The sequence below is a fragment of the Impatiens glandulifera genome, chromosome 7 (genome assembly GCF_907164915.1).
Source record: "Impatiens glandulifera chromosome 7, dImpGla2.1, whole genome shotgun sequence".
NCBI classification, from domain to species: domain Eukaryota; kingdom Viridiplantae; phylum Streptophyta; class Magnoliopsida; order Ericales; family Balsaminaceae; genus Impatiens; species Impatiens glandulifera.
This window is the reverse complement of record NC_061868.1, coordinates 4,759,833-4,778,058: the sequence shown is the minus strand read 5'-3', so window position 1 is coordinate 4,778,058 and position 18,226 is coordinate 4,759,833. Positions and strand designations below refer to the sequence as shown.

General features: G+C 30.4%; 2 protein-coding genes across 2 annotated transcripts; one reads left to right on the top strand and one right to left on the bottom strand.

Moving 5' to 3' along the window:
• Positions 1-2,175: 2,175 nt before the first annotated feature.
• Positions 2,176-8,376, top strand: LOC124944943 (protein SLOW WALKER 2). The gene is made up of 15 exons (XM_047485292.1): positions 2,176-2,986; positions 3,156-3,231; positions 3,347-3,466; positions 3,566-3,641; positions 3,954-4,022; positions 4,141-4,221; positions 4,368-4,439; positions 4,953-5,045; positions 5,137-5,286; positions 5,395-5,478; positions 5,554-5,697; positions 6,008-6,097; positions 6,299-6,381; positions 6,597-6,995; positions 7,370-8,376. Exons 1-15 carry the CDS (start codon positions 2,338-2,340, stop codon positions 8,163-8,165), a joined length of 2,982 nt encoding a protein of 993 aa, XP_047341248.1. The 5' UTR covers positions 2,176-2,337; the 3' UTR covers positions 8,166-8,376.
• A 3,205-nt stretch (positions 8,377-11,581) lies between these two features.
• On the bottom strand, positions 11,582-12,277 carry LOC124910507 (17.4 kDa class III heat shock protein). Its single transcript, XM_047451153.1, has 2 exons — positions 11,984-12,277; positions 11,582-11,915 (listed from the first exon to the last, which is right to left on the bottom strand). The coding sequence occupies exons 1-2, from the start codon at positions 12,197-12,199 to the stop codon at positions 11,685-11,687; spliced, it is 447 nt and encodes a 148-aa protein (XP_047307109.1). The 5' UTR covers positions 12,200-12,277; the 3' UTR covers positions 11,582-11,684.
• Between the last annotated feature and the right edge of the window lie 5,949 nt (positions 12,278-18,226).

Here is an 18,226-nt window from a genome sequence, read left to right as displayed (position 1 = left end):
TGAAGATCTTTGAACTCGTTAAAACTAAGTTTTATGTTTGTTCATTGGTGAATATTTTTTTCTTATGTTTTAATTGATGTTCCCAAATAATTAATTAATTTGGTTATATTTCGATGTGTTTGGTGGCTTGGTGAACATTCATGTTTTATTATTATGTTTAAATGATTATTATTTATATTATATTGAATATATTTATTTTTAAATAAAAATAAATTGAGTGACTTAACGTGTGAAAAGGTGAATAAAATTATATTTGATTATGATTGAATTAAAATAAAATAAAAATAAGTTTTAAAATAATAATTAGATTAGTACGTAATTTGTAAATATTGAATAAATTAAAGAAATGATGTTATTTGTTTCTTCTCTTGTATACTAATAAAAATATATTTATTTAAGTTTATTTTCTTATATTAATTAAACTATGTATATAAAATATCATTTTATTTTATTTTATTTTATAATTTCAGAACCTATAATGGTGCTTAAAAAGTATACAAGTTTATTTTAATAGTTTATGAACATTTATAATTGTAATATTTTAAGAACTATATCAAATATAATAAATTAATAAAAAACTGATAAAAGGAGGGCTTTAATAGAATAAGGGCAAATCAAATCAAAGTAAAAAGTAGGCCCTAATTTATATCTGTTACCAATACCGCCCACTCACATTCTCTTTATCGAATCCTTCTATTTGAGAACACAATTTTTTTTCCAATTTTTAAAAGAAATTTTGGTGGAGACTCTAAAAAATTAAAGTTAGTCAAATCAATATCATTAAATCTTATTTCAGTTCCTTGTCTCATTTTATGCGAGACGATTTTTGAAAAAATTGTACTCTCATTTCTTTTTACGAGATTTAAGAGGGATGTAAATCACGAGATTTAATAAAATCGACATAAATTTAAACTTTAATTTAATCTATCATTTTAGTTCCTCATCCCACTTAGAATTTGAGAGGAAGGTAAGTTATGAGGCTAAAATTATCGAGTCGATTAAACGTTTTAAGATGTTGACTGTTTTTTAAACGGTACAAGTACATTATGATTAGTCGTTGCAGAATGTGTTGCGAAAATGTGAGGACGACACCTCTTTGCTTTTGCATTGCAAATGAGTTACTACGATTTGGAGCCAATTTTGGAAATGATTCGTATTAAGTGGGTGATGTTCGAGTCAATCGTCGATTATTGAGATGTTTTGATAGAAACTACGAGCTGGGTTGGATTGAGTCGATTAGTCTTTATCTCGATTATTTTCTAGACTATTTGGCTCGAAATGAACCGTTGACTTTCAATAATCGCGGTTAACCGATATGTTTACTCCATAACGCTATTATTATGACAATATGTGATATATGTTTTGGAAAATCGGTGGAAGAGGTCGGTGAACTATTTGATATTTTTGAAAATTTCCGAGCTCGTTAAAACTAAATTTTTATGTTATGTTTGTTCGTTAGTGAGTATTTTTGACTTATATTTTATCGTTGTTTTCGAATAGTTAATCTCATTTTATTTCGAGTTTATTTGATGACAATGTGAATACCCATTTTTTGTTACTATGTTTAAAGAATTATTATTATTTATATCATATTGAATTTATCTCTTTTTCTTAAAATAAAAAATAAATTAAGTAATATAATTGGTGAAAAGGAGATGAAATAATATTTGATTATGATTAAATAAAAAAAATAAGACTAAAATATTAATTAAGTTAGTATGTAATTTGTAAATATTGAATAAATTAAAGAATTGATGTTCTTTGTTCTCATATACTAATAAAAGAATTTTGGGGGAGAGAATCACTTGACATCCTCTCATGATTGGAAAAGTGGGAGGAGATAGAGAATGACTTGACATCAGATTATGCCACGTTATTCCCTTTCTTATTCTCTCACCCAAATTCCCTCTGATAATCATTTCTCTAAAAATAAATAATATTACTTTTAAGTTTATATTTTTATATTAAATTATATATAAAAAATATCATTTTATTTTATTTTATAATTTCAGAAGGTGTTTAAAAAGTATACAAGTTTATTTTGAATATATAAATAGTAATTTACTTAGAATTTATGTATACATTAGATTTTTATAAAATATAATAGTTTATGAACATTTATAATAATATATTAAGAATTATAAGAAGGGCTTTAATAGAATAAGGGCAAATCAAAGTAAAAAGAAAGTCCTCCAATTTATATCTGTTACCAATACCTATTCTCCAGCGAACACTGCACCACCGCCGCCGCCCGCAGCAGGGAAGCCCTAATTTGTGAGCAAGAACGGAGGAGAGAGGAGTGAAAAAGCTCACTGAATTGCAAGGTTTTCTCCATTAATGGCGAAGTCTAAATCCAAAACTCCAAAGCCGACGGATGATGAGGACCTCTTGAAGTCTGATGTTGCCAACTTCGCATCTTCACTCGGCCTCGCTTCTTCATTGCCTAGCTCTGGCTTTGACGATTCCGATTTCCGGAAAACTGGACCTCTGAAACCTAATAAACAACCATCAGAAAAGAAGCAAGCAAAACAGCAACCTGCTAGCAAGGCACCCGAGAAGAAGGAGAAGACCGAACCGAATTCAACTGGAGTTTCCAGAGTATTTCCTGTCGATGATTCGAAGAGTTTCGATAGATTTAAGAATCTCCCTAAGTTGCCACTGGCGAAGGCGAATACATTGGGAGTGTGGTATGTTGACGCTGCGGAATTGGAAGAGAAAGTGCTTGGAAACGATGTGAAGAATAAGAAAGCAGAGTTTAAAAACGTTCAAGAATGGAAGGGAGTGGTTGCGAAGAAGAAGGAACTTGCAGAGAGGCTGTTGGCTCAGTATGGAGCTGACTTCCAATCCTCGACTGCAAAGAGTGGAGACATAAAGATGCTTCTTAAAACGCAGAGATCTGGGACAGCTTCGGATAAGGTGTCTGCATTTTCTGTTTTGGTTGGAGAGAATCCTATTGCCAATATAAGATCACTTGATGCTCTCATAGGTTATCATCTTACCTTACTGTTTGTTTCTCTTATTTCAATATTATGTTCTTTATTGGAAGCTATGAATGGTTTTTGACTTTATTGATTAGAAAACTATGTGATGTGTTTGTTTATACTGTATTCAGTAAAGGTCTAGGGTTCATAATCCCAACTTAATATTCGATGCAGGTATGGTGACATCGAAAGTTGGGAAGCGACATGCTTTGACTGGATTTGAAGCATTGAAAGAACTCTTTACATCAAGGTTTGTGTAAATGTAATGGGCAAATTTCATTGTTTGGTGTTTTTGTTCCTTTCACCATTTCGAGTTGGTTTGGATGTTCAAGACATTGATTTTACTTAACAACCATGTTTTTCAGTTTATTGCCTGATCGTAAATTGAAGACGCTTTTCCAGCGACCTCTATACAATGTTTCAGACACCAAAGATGGGAATTCTCTGCTGCTTTTCTGGTACTGGGAGGAATGTTTAAAGGAGAGGTACTTCATTTTTTGGATTGAAAACATTTCATCACCACATCATTTTCATGTAACAATAAACATTCCATTATCTAACTTGGAACTTTGATTACGATGCAGATATGAACGTTTTGTTATTTCTATTGAAGAAGCCTCGAGAGATTTGTTGCCAATATTAAAAGACAAGGCTTTGAAGGTGTGTATGGTTCCTTGTTTATTTGTCTTTCTTTGTTTTAATCATATAGGTTTGTGAATGAGATATTGACCTGCATCTTTTCGTCTGCATTTGCATCCCTGATTTCAGTTCAGAAACATCATATTTAATTTATTTCCCATTTTTGCCCCTCCATAAAAAATGAAAATAAGTATTAGGATAATTTTGTACTTTAATAAAACAATTTTCTTTTATACATAATACAATCTCAGAAGCAAACACCATTTAAGCCATCTTAAGAACCGTTTATAAGAAATCATGTTTATAAGAAATCATGTTTATAATCTCTTGCAGACTATGTTTGTCTTGTTGAGCACTAAACCAGAGCAAGAACGCCGATTGCTGTCTGCCCTTGTTAACAAGGTACACTTTTTTTGTTTTGTTTTTTTATCTGCTAAAGTATCTCAGATCTTACGTTAGACATTCTAATCAGTAATCATGTTGAGTTAGACATTCTAATCAGTAATCATGTTGATTATAGCTAGGGGATCCAGAAAATAAGGCGGCCTCTAATGCTGATTATCACTTGTCAAAGCTTTTGACAGACCATCCAAATATGAAGGTGAGATATCTACTTGTGTCCACACACATTAGAGAAATTCGATCATGCTTGGCTTGTAAACCATTCTTTGAACTCTTGTTCAATTGGAAGGTGCTCAGCCGATAGGATTTTTGCAGTTATCATGAATTTAATTGTTCTTCATGCAGGCTGTAGTGGTTGACGAGGTTGAAACTTTCATGTTCCGTCCACATTTGGGACTGCAAGCAAAGTATCATACTGTATGTTCGAACTACGACTCTTCTTTTCCTCTTCACTTTAAAACACATTATGAAACCGCCAATGAATTTATGATCCTTTTTCCAAAGAGACCAAAAATGTCTCAGATTTGATTGCCACTAAAAACACCCTGATTGAAGTGGGGTCATGACTGGGAGGGTTTATGCTAGCTTCCTCCAGGAATAAACCCTATTTTTCCAATAAAAAATGTATAAACTTGTGTCGGACTAAATTTAGTTTCCAAATGTGATCCCATCTGGATCCATATCCCGATGAAAAATCTAACAGGAGAAAGGTGTTTCCAAAAATGAGGCCAATCTAGAGAATTTTGAAAAATGATCTATTTTAGTTTACGTTGTGTTACCTTTTTTTTCGAGAAAAGGATTTACCTTTTATTAATAAAGAAATAAAAAATATGTTGTGAACAAATAAATATAAACTATTACAAGCTAGTTACATTTCTCAAAAAATACTGTGTTACCTCGTATCCTCATCTTCAATTGGGTTTTCTTAAGGTAAATTTCCTGAGCCAAATTCGTCTGAGTCACAGAGGAGACGGACCTAAAGTGGCAAAGCGTTTGATTGACGTGTATTTTGCACTGTTTAAGGTATCAAGGGTTTTTCTATAACTCTTACTATCTTGCTCTCAAAGTGGATATTTTTCGGATTTTCAAAGTTATTTTTCTTCTTTCATTTCAGGTGCTTATTTCTGATGCCAATGGAAAAGAGACAACACAGAAAAACAAACAGCATCATAAAAAGGCCACCAATTTAGCCAAAGACAATCATGATGGGTCAACAGAATCTCACATTGAGATGGACTCACGTCTGTTATCTGCTCTCCTTACAGTAAGTGTATAAATGCTAAAATTGAGACGAGATTTGAAATAACTTGTTCTTCAGGCACTCTACTGAGTGATAACTCTAATTTATTCTTTTTGTTGTTATTGAATATAGGGGGTAAATAGAGCATTTCCTTTTGTTTCAAGTGATGAAGCTGATGACATTGTTGAATTGCAAACACCAATGCTATTTCAGCTGGTAGGATTGATGATCATTTTTCTTTTGCATTTAAATAGATATCGGAATATTGAATGGCATAATTGATTCTTGCAGGTTCACTCGAAGAATTTTAATGTAGGAGTTCAAGCTCTAATGCTTCTTGATAAGATCTCGTCTAAAAATCAGATTGTTAGTGATCGTTTTTACCGTGCTTTATACGCAAAACTTTTGCTTCCATCAACCATGAATTCCTCCAAGGTTGGTTGTCTTCTCCTTGCTGTGTAAATCCTGTGAGCAGTTAACCTGAGTTTTTCTAAGGGCTTGTTTGATGTGATGGATTATTTGGATTAAAACTCCTATTTTTCAAATAATCCAACATCTCATCATAAGCCACATCGAATCATTCTTATAGTTAAATTAAATTACCGAAACCCTTATTTTGTATTCTTTAAAAATATCAGTTACTAGGGTATATTCCACTTTCTCACTAAACAAGATTTTTTCCCCAAGACATTTGATACTTTTACCTTCTTATGTAACCATCAGATGAATTTGTTTGTTTTGTCAGGCTGAGATGTTTATTGGCCTGCTCTTGAGGTCTATGAAAAATGATATCAATTTAAAGCGTGTATCAGCTTTCTCTAAGCGATTATTGCAGGTCAGTTGTGGATTATCAGCATGTAACACTCTGGTTAATCTATAAAACAGCCAATTTTGTCGATTGAAGATGATATATTATGCATTCTCTCTTTAGTTTTACATTTATTCCTCCACGATTATTGTTACGCTTAGGTATTTTAATCAATCATTTGAGCAATTTGATTGAAGAAGTGATTGATAATGGTGTATGTTTTTATAGGTTGCTCTTCAGCAGCCACCTCAGTATGCATGTGGATGTCTGTTTCTTCTTTCAGAAGTCCTTAAAGCCAGGCCATCTTTATGGTAAGATACATATATAGCTTTCATGAAAATATTTCTGATTTTGAAAATGAGAGCTGGGCATGATCAGCATTTCATTAAAATTTTGTATCTCTTTTTCATTATTAAAACAAGGTATAAATTCCATTCCGCAAAAAAAGAGAATATATATATATATATATATATATATATATAGCTTTCATGGATAATTAATTATATATGTATATATGTTCATTCAGGCAGATGCTACAACAAAGTGAATCCGTTGATGATGACACCGAGCATTTTGTGGATTTTGACGATGAAAATGAAAAGCAGCAAGTAGATGATAAATCTACTAAGGAAGTGGTCCAAGTGGATAACGTCATCACTCAGGTTCTTCGTGTTCCTGAAAACGATGATAGTGATTCTGATGACGATGATGACGACGACGACGACGATGAAGATGTTGTGGGTTCTGAATCCGATAGCGATGATGCATCAGACGATGACGATGATTTTGTGGTCGGAGATAGTTTGAAAGATAAGAAAGAGAAACCGATGTCTGTTTCCAACCTTAATATAGAGCAGCCGACACTAGCAGTGAAATCGACTCTACCCGGAGGGTATGATCCCAAGCACCGGGAGCCTTCATATAGGTAAATCTTACTCACTGGTCACTGAAAGTTCATTGTTTCGAAAATAACCATAATACCCCTTAATGTTTTGAAAAAAGGAGGGTATGTTGGTATATTAATTGATGATTTGACCCTTAATGTTTTGACAAAAAGGAGTATTTTGGTATTTTAATTATACAATTCATTCTTTTGAAAATGACCATAAAACCCTTAATGTATTTTGTATGGAAGGGAGGAGGGTATTCTGTTGTTTTAATAGATGATTTGAGAGACCACCGTAGCCCTTCAAGTTCATTGTTTGAAAACAACCAGACTATCCTTAATGTTTTGAAAAAGAAGGGTATTTTAATTGATGAATCAAAACCGTAACCCTTGAAGTTCATTATTTTTTACAGCAATGCTGACCATGTAAGCTGGTGGGAGCTGACGGTTCTAGCATCACACGTCCATCCATCGGTTTCAACCATGGCTCGAACTCTTATATCGGGGGCAAACATCGTTTATAACGGAAATCCATTAAACGACCTTTCTCTCCCATCTTTCCTAGACAAACTAATGGAGAAGAAAGCGAAGAGAAATGCATGGCACGGCGGATCTGAAATCGAACCAGCCAAGAAGCTTGACATGAGCCACCAGTTAATCGGATCAGAAATTCTGTCGTTGGGCGACGAAGATATTCCTCCAGAAGATCTCGTCTTCCACAAATTCTACATGAACAAGATGAAGAGCTCGAAGAAACCGAAAAAGAAGAAAAAGAAATCAGCTGATGAAGACGATGATGGCGATTTGTTAGGAGGAGATGTGAGTGGGGACGAAGAAATCGAAGATATGCTGGACGGTCGCGAACCTGGTTCGGAAGAAGCAGCGGAATATGATTATAGCGATTTGGATGAGGTGGCGGATGAGGAAGATGAATTGATTGGAGACGGAAGCGACGATGATGTTGATATGGATATTCCTTCGGATATGGGCGAGGATAATGACGACGAATCATCGAAAATGGATGAAGAAGTGGAGATTGGGGATGAAGATGAGAATGGTGATGGGAAGAAAAGGAAACAGAAAATTAAGGGGAAATCTCCTTTTGCTAGTATTGAAGATTATGAACATCTGTTGGATGAAGATGTTGAAGATGAAGGTATTGAAAAAAAGAAATTCAAGTCTAGGAAGAAGAGTAAGAAATCTCATTAAGATTATTATTAGTATTGTTTTCAAACAATTTTGTCTGTTTTTAACTTGTTTTATCTTGCCTGTGATTTGGGTTTTTTTTGACATAGAAAAGGATTTTTGTATTTTATTTTGAGGAATTAAGTTCTTTTTATTCTTGTTCATTTTGCATGAGAATTGAGATGTTATCTTGAAAATGGAATTAAGTAAGAATTTACTTCTTTAAATTTTTGTTTACTTTAGATCATATAAATGTTCTAAAAAAAATATATATTAGTTATATATTCTAAACAACAGTAATAAAAATAAACATTAAGAACAAGTTATAATTATATAAACAGTGCCCTCATTCCCACGGTTTGAGTTTTCGGTTCAAATTTTACGAATTTTTATTTATGTTTAGCAAATTTTAAAACCGAATCGATTTAAATAAATTCGAATTTGGTTTATTCAAATGGAGTGAATTCGAATTCGATCTACCCATAAGATGAAATAATTTTTCTTAAAATAGTTTTAAAAAATAAATAAATTTTTAGAGAGATTTTATTTACTTAAATTATAAAAAAAATAATATAAATCACGCAAACTAAGCTCAGTAACCCACCGTCAATATTTGACGATTGAACGACAAAAATAAAACAATGTTGACGACGACACTATATGACGGTGGAGAAATGTTGATAGTGATATACTAGTGAAATAGTTAGATAGGTAAGAATTTAGATATTCTTACTGTTAGAGATGAAATGGACAACTGGAAATCAATTCCCCTCATTATGTGGTGTACAATTTGGAAAAAAGAAATAAAAGAGTTTTCAAAGGGAAAAGTTATGGATACAAATTACACGCGTTCATCTCAATCCGAAAAAGAGAGGTTTGTACGGGATGAAAAAATTTCGATCATTTTCCTATATATTATTTTGTTTAGTCATTCTCTTTTATAATGTTTGAACACGTTTTTGTGTACTTTTTAATAAAAGTTAAATTTTTCAAAAAATAATTATTAGTTTGTAAATATAAATTTATTTTAATTTATAAATTATATAAAATTAAAATAATTTATAATCTCTTAAAAATGTACAAATGTTTAATAGATTATTAAAATTTTAAAATGACATTAAAATATTAAATTATTTTATATTAACTTATAAATTCACAAAAAATAATTAGATTTATTAGAGTTAGGCATCATGTCTAAACGGTCGTATTCAACTCGGACAAGTCGTGTTAGACTCTCAATCGTATTATGTTGTGTCATGTCTTAATCTTATACGTGTTATATCGTGTCTTGACCCACTCAAATTATTATAATCCACGAGCTTTTTCATGTCGTGTCAATTCGTATCAACGAGTTTATTCGTGTCGAGTTAAGTCACGTTTAAATTTGTATTTCGTGTTTCGTGTTATTCCGACCCAATCTTATCGTATCGATGTCCGTTTTCATGCGTGTCATGTCGTTTATTGACACACTCATATTAATTAATTATTTATTTATATATTAAATTATATTTTTAGTAAAAATTATAAAATATGTTTATTTAATTTAATTTATAAAACTTAAATTAATTTAATAAGTTAAATGTGTTAAATATATTATTTAAAATTTTAATTAATATGTTAAATATGTAAGATGTGTAGATATAAATTTTAACATGTTTCATAAATAATTATTTGAATTTTAATTATTTAAAATATATTTTAAAACTTGCAAATAATTATCCAAATAAAAATAGTTAATAATTTATTAATTGAATGAAAATGTAAGTATATTTAGTTGAGAATGTTAATGTAAAAGTGGGTAGTTTGAGAAAGTAAATGAGAAAAATGTGGGTAGTTTAAAGAAAGAAATGTGAAAGTTGGGTAAAATTTTAATGAATTTGTAATTTACATATTTATAAATATATATTATTATATTATAATTTAATGAAAAAGTGGGTAAAAATTATAAATATATATTATTATATTATTAAAATTAAATTATTATAATATATTTATTATTTAATGTTTTAATAATAATTGAAATTATAAAATTACTTAAAATTTTAAAAATATAGAAATAAATTAATTAATAAAAATAATATAGGAGATAATTATTCGAAAACTCACGTTTCTATTCATATAATTTATTTATTTATTTTATATTTATATTTATTTTAATTGATATTATTTAAGTTAATAAATTATTTTAATATCTTAATTTAGTATGTTTAATTTTAATTTTATATATCACCATTATAAAATTAAATAATTAATTAATTAAATAAGAATGTAAATAGATTTAAAGAAAATGTTAATATTAAGTTGAGTAACTTACTAGTAACTAATTGTGTTTATGTCGTTTCGTGTGTATACTCGTGCTCGTATATATATTCGTGTTGTTTTTGTGTCGACTCGTGACCGTGTTACGATCGTATAAACTCATAATCATGTCGTGTCATGATCGTGTCGTTTCATACTTGTGTCGTATCCAACTCATTACCCAAATAAGATTATATCTTATCGTGTCGTTACGTACTAATATCGTGTTGATTCGTATTTATCCAATTTATTGCTCCGTTATAATAAAATGTACTAAATCTAATTCTAATAATTATTTTCATTAACATATCTTTCATTAGTGGTATATTTTATAATAATAATAAAATAATAATAGACCATGATTAATATTAATTTTTTTTATTAATAAATATTTTATATTTGTAGAAATGGAAAATTAATAAAAAGTGGTACCGCGTGGTGGTGGTTACGGCTGCAACAGTGGCGGCAGTGTCGGATTCTAATGATTCATACCGTTCAAGTTAGTAGTCATATGCGTCATCAGAGCAACATTAAAGTTGTTTTAGCCCGATTCAACGCAGCCACCAATGTCGGTCAACTATCGGACGACAAAGAGAAGAAAAGGAATACCACATCGGGCACCGATGGGTTTGGTGGTAGAGTATTAATAAGAAATAAAATTTAAATATTTGGGTTTGTTAGAATATTGAAAATTTTCAACTTTTAAATATTTTTTTTATCAAAATTACACTTAAAATATTATGTGTTTTGAAAAGCCTATCACACAAAAAAAATATTATAAGTTAATAAATTATCACACAAAAATATTATTTAAATTAATAAATTATTTTAATATTTTAATTTAGTAGGTTTGTCTATTGTTGTGTCCGTGTCGACTCGTGATTATATTACGATGGTATAAATTCATAATCATGTTGTCTTGTTCTTGTGTCCAACACGATCTAAATGAGATTATATCGTATTGTGTCGTTACGTACTAATAGCGTATCGGTTTATATTGTCCGACTCTAAATTTATATAAAAAAAATAACAAACTAATTTATCATAACAAACTAATTAAAAAACAGCTAAAATTTATATAATAATATTTATTTATTTTCAAATTTTAATATTCAATATTCTTAATTAAAAAAAAAAGTGACTTGCAATTGAAGTTTTTCATAATAATAGATACAAGCAAAATGAGTTTCTTCTAGAAACTGAACTATTGCAAACAGAGATAATTACAAAACCCTAATTCTCTAACTAAGAGATGTCCACCACTTTAACCGTCTTCGGCGGTGGCGGCAATTTCTCAACGACCACATTCAACACTCCATTTTCACATTTAGCATTCTCCGGCAACCGGAACTTCCTCATCATCTTCTTCTGCGCTCTCCTCTCCATCCTAATATACTTACAACATCCTTCCTCGTCATCTCTTTTCCTCTTTCCACTACTTCTTATTACCAGTGTATTTTCTTCCTCCACAGTTACCTAATTAATTTTGAATTGAATATTAATTAATAAATTAATTAATTAAGAAACTAGCGACGAATACCTACCTGAATGTCCGTCTTGGATAGGCCAGGAACGTCGATGAAGAAGATGTACTCGTTTTGAGAATCAAGGATGTCGACTGGTAAGTAATTCGAAGGTCCGTTTATTTCATTGATTGTTTCATGTGCCCTAATTGGAAATACGAGATTTGCGATGCCTTGGGGTGAGAGATTCAGGAGGTGATTCGCTGCGCCGGCGAGATTGAATAAGCCTGAGTCCATCTCCGTCGTCTTTTCCGGCAAGAGTTGGGAAATTGGCGGTGGGAGATCAGAGTATATTAAGAGAGAGAGAGAGAGGGGGAAGAATGTTCTTCATACTTCTAGCAATGGTCTAGAAGTAGTTGGATGGCTTCAATTATTTTATCTTTATTTATTTTGTGTATCTATGACACATTTTAACTCATTTTACTCTCTTTTTTATAAATTAAATTTGGTCATATAATATTGGGATTATTCATTGAATTCTTTAGGACAGATAAATAAATTTGGTTTTACAATTGTTTCCATATCTACTTCTATATTTAAATATTTAAAAGTATAATAATATTAATATACCTAGGAACATTTCATCTTAAAATATTCAACAAAATTCTTCTATAATATTCAACAAATATTGGAGGAGTTTGAGGTAAGAAAATTTTAATATTTAAAATAATCAATCAATTTTATTTTCATTAACTTATCATTAGATTTTATGTGTATAAATAAAAAAATAAAATAAAAGTATATTACTAACATTGACTTTTGATAAAACTGACGTTGATATGCTGGAGTTTCTGTCGAATTGAAAGTTTTTTCAGAAAGGAGTAATAGTGTCAGCTTTGGGGAACGTTGACACTAATAAAACTAGAAAGATCCCCGTGCGATGCACACGGATAAAAATATATTGTCACAACGTTCCGCATTCATCAAATTTGTTGTTGATTTAAAAATATAAAGTGTTATTAGTCTAGTTTGTTAAAAAGTTATACTTGTTTTGTTAGGTTGCGAGTTCGAAACATACCTATAGCATTTTTAATTTTATTTTTAACCTTTTTAAGTTTATAGGCGGGTCAACCCAGAATCCGACCCAAGTATCCATTTACTCTCACATATATATTTAAATTAACCACAACTCTCGACCCGGCAATCCGGACACTTTCAAAATTAAGCATCGTTATATATATATATATATATATATATATATATATATATATATATATATATAAGATATTAACGTCAGCCTTTTAATAAAACCGACATTGATATGTTGGAGTTTTTCCAAATTAAAGGTTTTTTCGGAAAGGAGTATTAGTGTTGGCTTTGGGGAATGCCGACACTAATAAAATAAGATATTAATGTTGGCTTTTTTGATAAAATTAACGTTAATATGTTTTAGTTTATAACGAATTTAAAAGTTTTTCAGAAAGCAGTATCAACGTCGAATTTAGGGAATGCCAACGTTAATATATTGTAATATTAATGTCGATTTTAGGGAACGCTAACACTAATATTCATTTAATTCAATCAACCCTAACAACAACATATGAAACAGTTTAATAAAATTCAAAAAATGTCAAAAACCTAAGAACAAGCATTATCAACGTCAGCGTTAGGGGAGTATCGACGTTGATAAAGACCAATATTAACATCGGCGTTGGGGAATTCTGGCGTTAATAAGATAACCATAAAAGGTTCAAACAATCCAAGAGTAACGACTATTAACGTCGACGTTAGGGGAGAGTCGACGTTGATAAAGATCAATATTAATGTTGGTGTTAGGGGAGAGTCGACATTGATAAAGATCGATATTAACGTCGGCGTTAGGGTAAAGCCGACGTCGATAAAGAACTCTATCAACGTCGGCTTTCCTTCCCTACCGCCGACGTTAAAATCGATCTTCATGAACGTCGGTTCTCCTCTCTTAACGCCGCCGTTAATGATCGAATTAGTAAGGATTATCAACGACGGTGTTAGGAGATCGAAGATCGTCGTGGTTAAAACTCATTTAAAGACCAAATCTTTAGTGTCGATGATTTTATTCGTCGATGCTAATAATTATTAACGTCGGTATTTGGGCTTTTATTTTTAATAGTGTATTTTCCACCTAATGTAATAGTGTTAGTTAGTTTTTAATCAAATAAAAATACAATTAAATTCATACATAAAATTTATAGTAATTCCTCAATATTCAAAGTCAAAATTCTGAAATAATAATAATTGCTTATTTGACCAACAACCGATGCTATATTAACAATAAAGAGATATTTACATTTACTACTATATGTTTACAAAATATTTGTTAACATTTGAGCAATGAAATAATTATTAATATGTTGTTACTACATTTAGTGGTGTTCACATCATTTTCTCTTCTACTATAAAAAAAAACCTTACCAAGATATCATCTCACCATCAAAATCATTCAAATAACAATGGCTTCAAATACTTTGTGTATCATACTCTTTGTATCCTTCATCATTTCGGTCACACCCGGTCAAGCTCAATTGCCATTCCCGCTACCACCATTGCCATTTCTGCCACCTTTCCCATTTCCATTTCCACCGATTGGACCCAACCCCAAGCAGCCCGGTGTCTCAAGCCAATGCATCAACGCGGTCACCAACCTCGGAACTTGCCTTCCAGAGATTTTTAGGGCTGTCACAACACGATCTCCCCTAAGTGTCGGTTGTTGCCAGAAAATTGATATTGTCAACACGAGTTGCTTGCCTGCCGGTGCACCTAAGGTTAATCCTTTCTTCTCCTTTCTCTGCAAAGCCACCCCTCCAACTCCTATGCCACCAGCCGCACCTGCTCCTTGGACTGTTGATGTTGAAATTGATGATGATTTGTTCAACTAAATTTGAAATTCATGTTACATTCTTTTTCGGATAAACTAAGTTTAGTTAATTAAGTGTCTTGAAAATTTGGTTTTGTTTTTATTGTCTCAATAATGTCGTGGGATTTTGGGCTTCATGGCTAGCTAGTAAAATATATAAATGAGAATATATGTTATCACTTTAAATTTATGATTTAAAATATTTATATATATATATATATATATATATATTTAATTAATGTTTTTTTTGTAAAAATTACAATTATCTAAAATAGAATATAGATAAGAATCATAAAATAATATTTATATCAAAATAAATAATAAATGACAATATAATATGGATAAAGATCTGAAAAATAATCTTTAAAAAAAAGACATTACAATTTCTATTGTCATCTAAAAAATAATATAGATAAAAATATTATTTATATCAAATAAAAAATATCACTTAAAACTTTAGTTTTTATGATTTTAATTGAATATAAAAGTAAATGTTAAGCAGATTAAGAAATAAAATATTATATGGATTATATGATTAATTTAATTTTCTTCTATTTATGAATTGTTTTCTTCTTCTATTAAAATAACTTTAAAATGATATTTTAATTATTATTATTTTATCTTTTTGTAAAATGAAAATTTTGTAAGGTTAAAATGAAAAAATATATATATATATATCAGTCATAATCCAAGGAATAACAAAAATCATCACAAATTAGTGAAATTACAAATGAAATAATTTCAAAAGTACATTCCAATTAAATATTATAATTTAGTGACAAAAATCATGTTTGGCCAAATTATCTTGAACCAAAATTTTGGGATAACAAACCATATTTTTTTCTATATGTTTTGTGGTTGTTTGGCCAAAAAAATAACTAATTATAAAATATTATAAGGTTATATATACATTCTTATTTATAGTCTACCATCTCATTTATATATATTATATTAATATATTCTATATGTACTAAATTGATCTTGAAATATTTTTATTTTAATTAAAATATTTTTTATTTCCCTCCATATTTATTAGATATACCATTGTTTTAACTCTTTTTATAAATTAATTTTTGTAAATCATATATTTTTTCTCCACTATAATCTTTTAACAAATAATTTTATATATATGCATCTATATTTTTTTATTAATAATTTTATAATATATAACTATATATTAAATTTTAAGAATATTTTAACATACACTTCAATTAAAATTTCTAAATTTATTTTTTTCATACATTATGTCTACATATTTATTATTTATATAATTAATTTAAAAAAAATTTATTCTATCTTTTATTTGTATTCATTAATAATTATTATATATATATACATAAAATTATAAATTGAATCCAAATAATAAGTGATTTAGTAGTTAAGTTCACATTTTCAAAGTTGAGATTAAAGTTCAAATCCCTATTAGCATGATTTTTTCTTAAATTAAGTAAATTACATCATTTTATAATAATCACTCTATGCATCTATCTTTTACAGTTTTACTATTAATTTGACAAAGGTGTAAAATAACTTTCAAATGTCAATTAAAAAAAATCATAGATGTAAATATCATTTTTTCTATTTTATTATATTTTGGTGTGAATTTTACTATTATCTTCTATTTATGTAATTTGTTTTACTATATTTTTACATATTAATTTTAAAATGAGAATTAAAAGATTATCTAAAATGAGATAAAATATTTGTGTATCTACTATAAACTTTGACATTTTTTATTTATTTTATAATAATTATTCAATTATGCAATTGTTTTATATTTTATTATCAGACCATGTTTATCAATTTAATTGAATATTTATTAGATGCATTTTTGAAATGTGTGTTCTTATTATTAATTTTAAATCGAAATTATATATATATATTTTTTTAATTATAATATAAAATATCAATAATTAACCACTTATTTAATTAATCCTTCCAACCCAATACCAATCCTTTGTTATTGAATATTCTCATTAATTTCCTTCTAAACACGGATACAAATATATTGTTACAACATTTCGCGTTCATCAAATTTAGTGTTAAATTTAAAATATAAAGTGTTATTAACATAGTTGGTTAAAGAGTTGTACTTATTTGTTAGGTTACGAGTTCGAAACATACATATATGTCACGACTCATTTGTGTGAGGGCCCTATCAAGAGAAGTAGAGGCCAATCAAAATCATAGCCCATTCTAAGAAGGGATAAGAGTGGAGGAACAATCAAACAAAACTTATAGTTAACCTATCCATCATTATATAATTAATATGGTGTTGGGAAGTATCATTAATATAGTTGTTATAATTAGTCCTATAAATATTATTCCCTTATAAATCACCAAGTAATCATTCAATCCAATACAATTTTATTCTTAAGCTTTGTTTCTCTCTCTAAGTGTTCTTTCATTTGAGTTCTTCTTGTTTCTAAAAGGCTTACTAAGTTAGAATCTCTTCGATCTAGCTTAGTGTCACACAGATCTAATTTTAGCCTGTGATAAATGGTATTAGAGCAAGGTTGTATTTCCGCACTCAGGTTGCAAGAGATGGATTCGAATGCCAACGTTACGAAGGTTCCGATCGTCGAACAAGTGGACAAAGTGCCTATGAGGGACAAGTCTGTCGAGAGAAGTGCTGCCATGGAAGCTCATGTGACCCGGCTTGAGGAAGGCATGAGCGAGCACCAAGAAACTCTCGAAGTGTTTAGCACGGTGGCCGATAGAGTGAAGGTGCTTGATGAGGAAGGTGAAAAGTTGGAGAACAAAATCATGGGAATCATCAACAACTCGAAGCATAGCATTCGAGACTAAGTGCTTGGGATGGTTCGAGTGAATGTTGATGATATCCGGAATGAGGTACTTGAAGCAATTCGTGGAGAAGTCCAAGGCACGATCGATGCCTTCCAAAGGGAAATGATGGGAAGGATCGAAGGCTTGGAGGGGCGGATTGGGTGGAATGGAGGAGGGGAACTTCGAGGTGCGACACCTCATCGAATTGATGTTCCTAGACCAACTTCATTCAAAGGCTCAAGGAGCGCAAGGGAAGTGGATGACTTCCTATGGAATATGGAGAGGTACTTTAAGGCATCCAACATACTTGAGGATCGCATCAAATTGAAAACGGCGCCATTTTTCTTGATAGATATGGCATTGTTGTTGTGGAAGAGGCGTGAAGCCGACATTAAACGAGGTACGTTGCGAATGAAAACATTAGTGGATTTCAAAACCGAGTTCAAACGTCAATTCTTCCCCGAAAGCGCCGATTTCGAAGCTCGAAAGCGTCTAAGCCAACTTACACATTCCCAATCTACACTGGTAAAAAAATGGTCAAAACCGAAAGTGAAAACTCTCGGTTTTGACCCTATAACTTTCGGTATAGACCAAAATCCGAGAGTTAAGGTAACTGTCGCCATCCCTCGGTATTGACTCCGTCG

Bases quoted from the DNA above. Each gene is read 5' to 3' on its own strand.
- LOC124944943 (XM_047485292.1), top strand. From the start codon at position 2,338: ATGGCGAAGTCTAAATCCAAAACTCCAAAGCCGACGGATGATGAGGAC. The intron at 3,467-3,565 runs GTACTTCATTTT...ATTACGATGCAG, and splicing joins GAGGAATGTTTAAAGGAGAG to ATATGAACGTTTTGTTATTT. The intron at 6,996-7,369 runs GTAAATCTTACT...TATTTTTTACAG, and splicing joins CACCGGGAGCCTTCATATAG to CAATGCTGACCATGTAAGCT.
- LOC124910507 (XM_047451153.1), bottom strand. From the start codon at position 12,199: ATGGACTCAGGCTTATTCAATCTCGCCGGCGCAGCGAATCACCTCCTG. The intron at 11,916-11,983 runs GTAGGTATTCGT...AAAATTAATTAG, and splicing joins TATCCAAGACGGACATTCAG to GTAACTGTGGAGGAAGAAAA.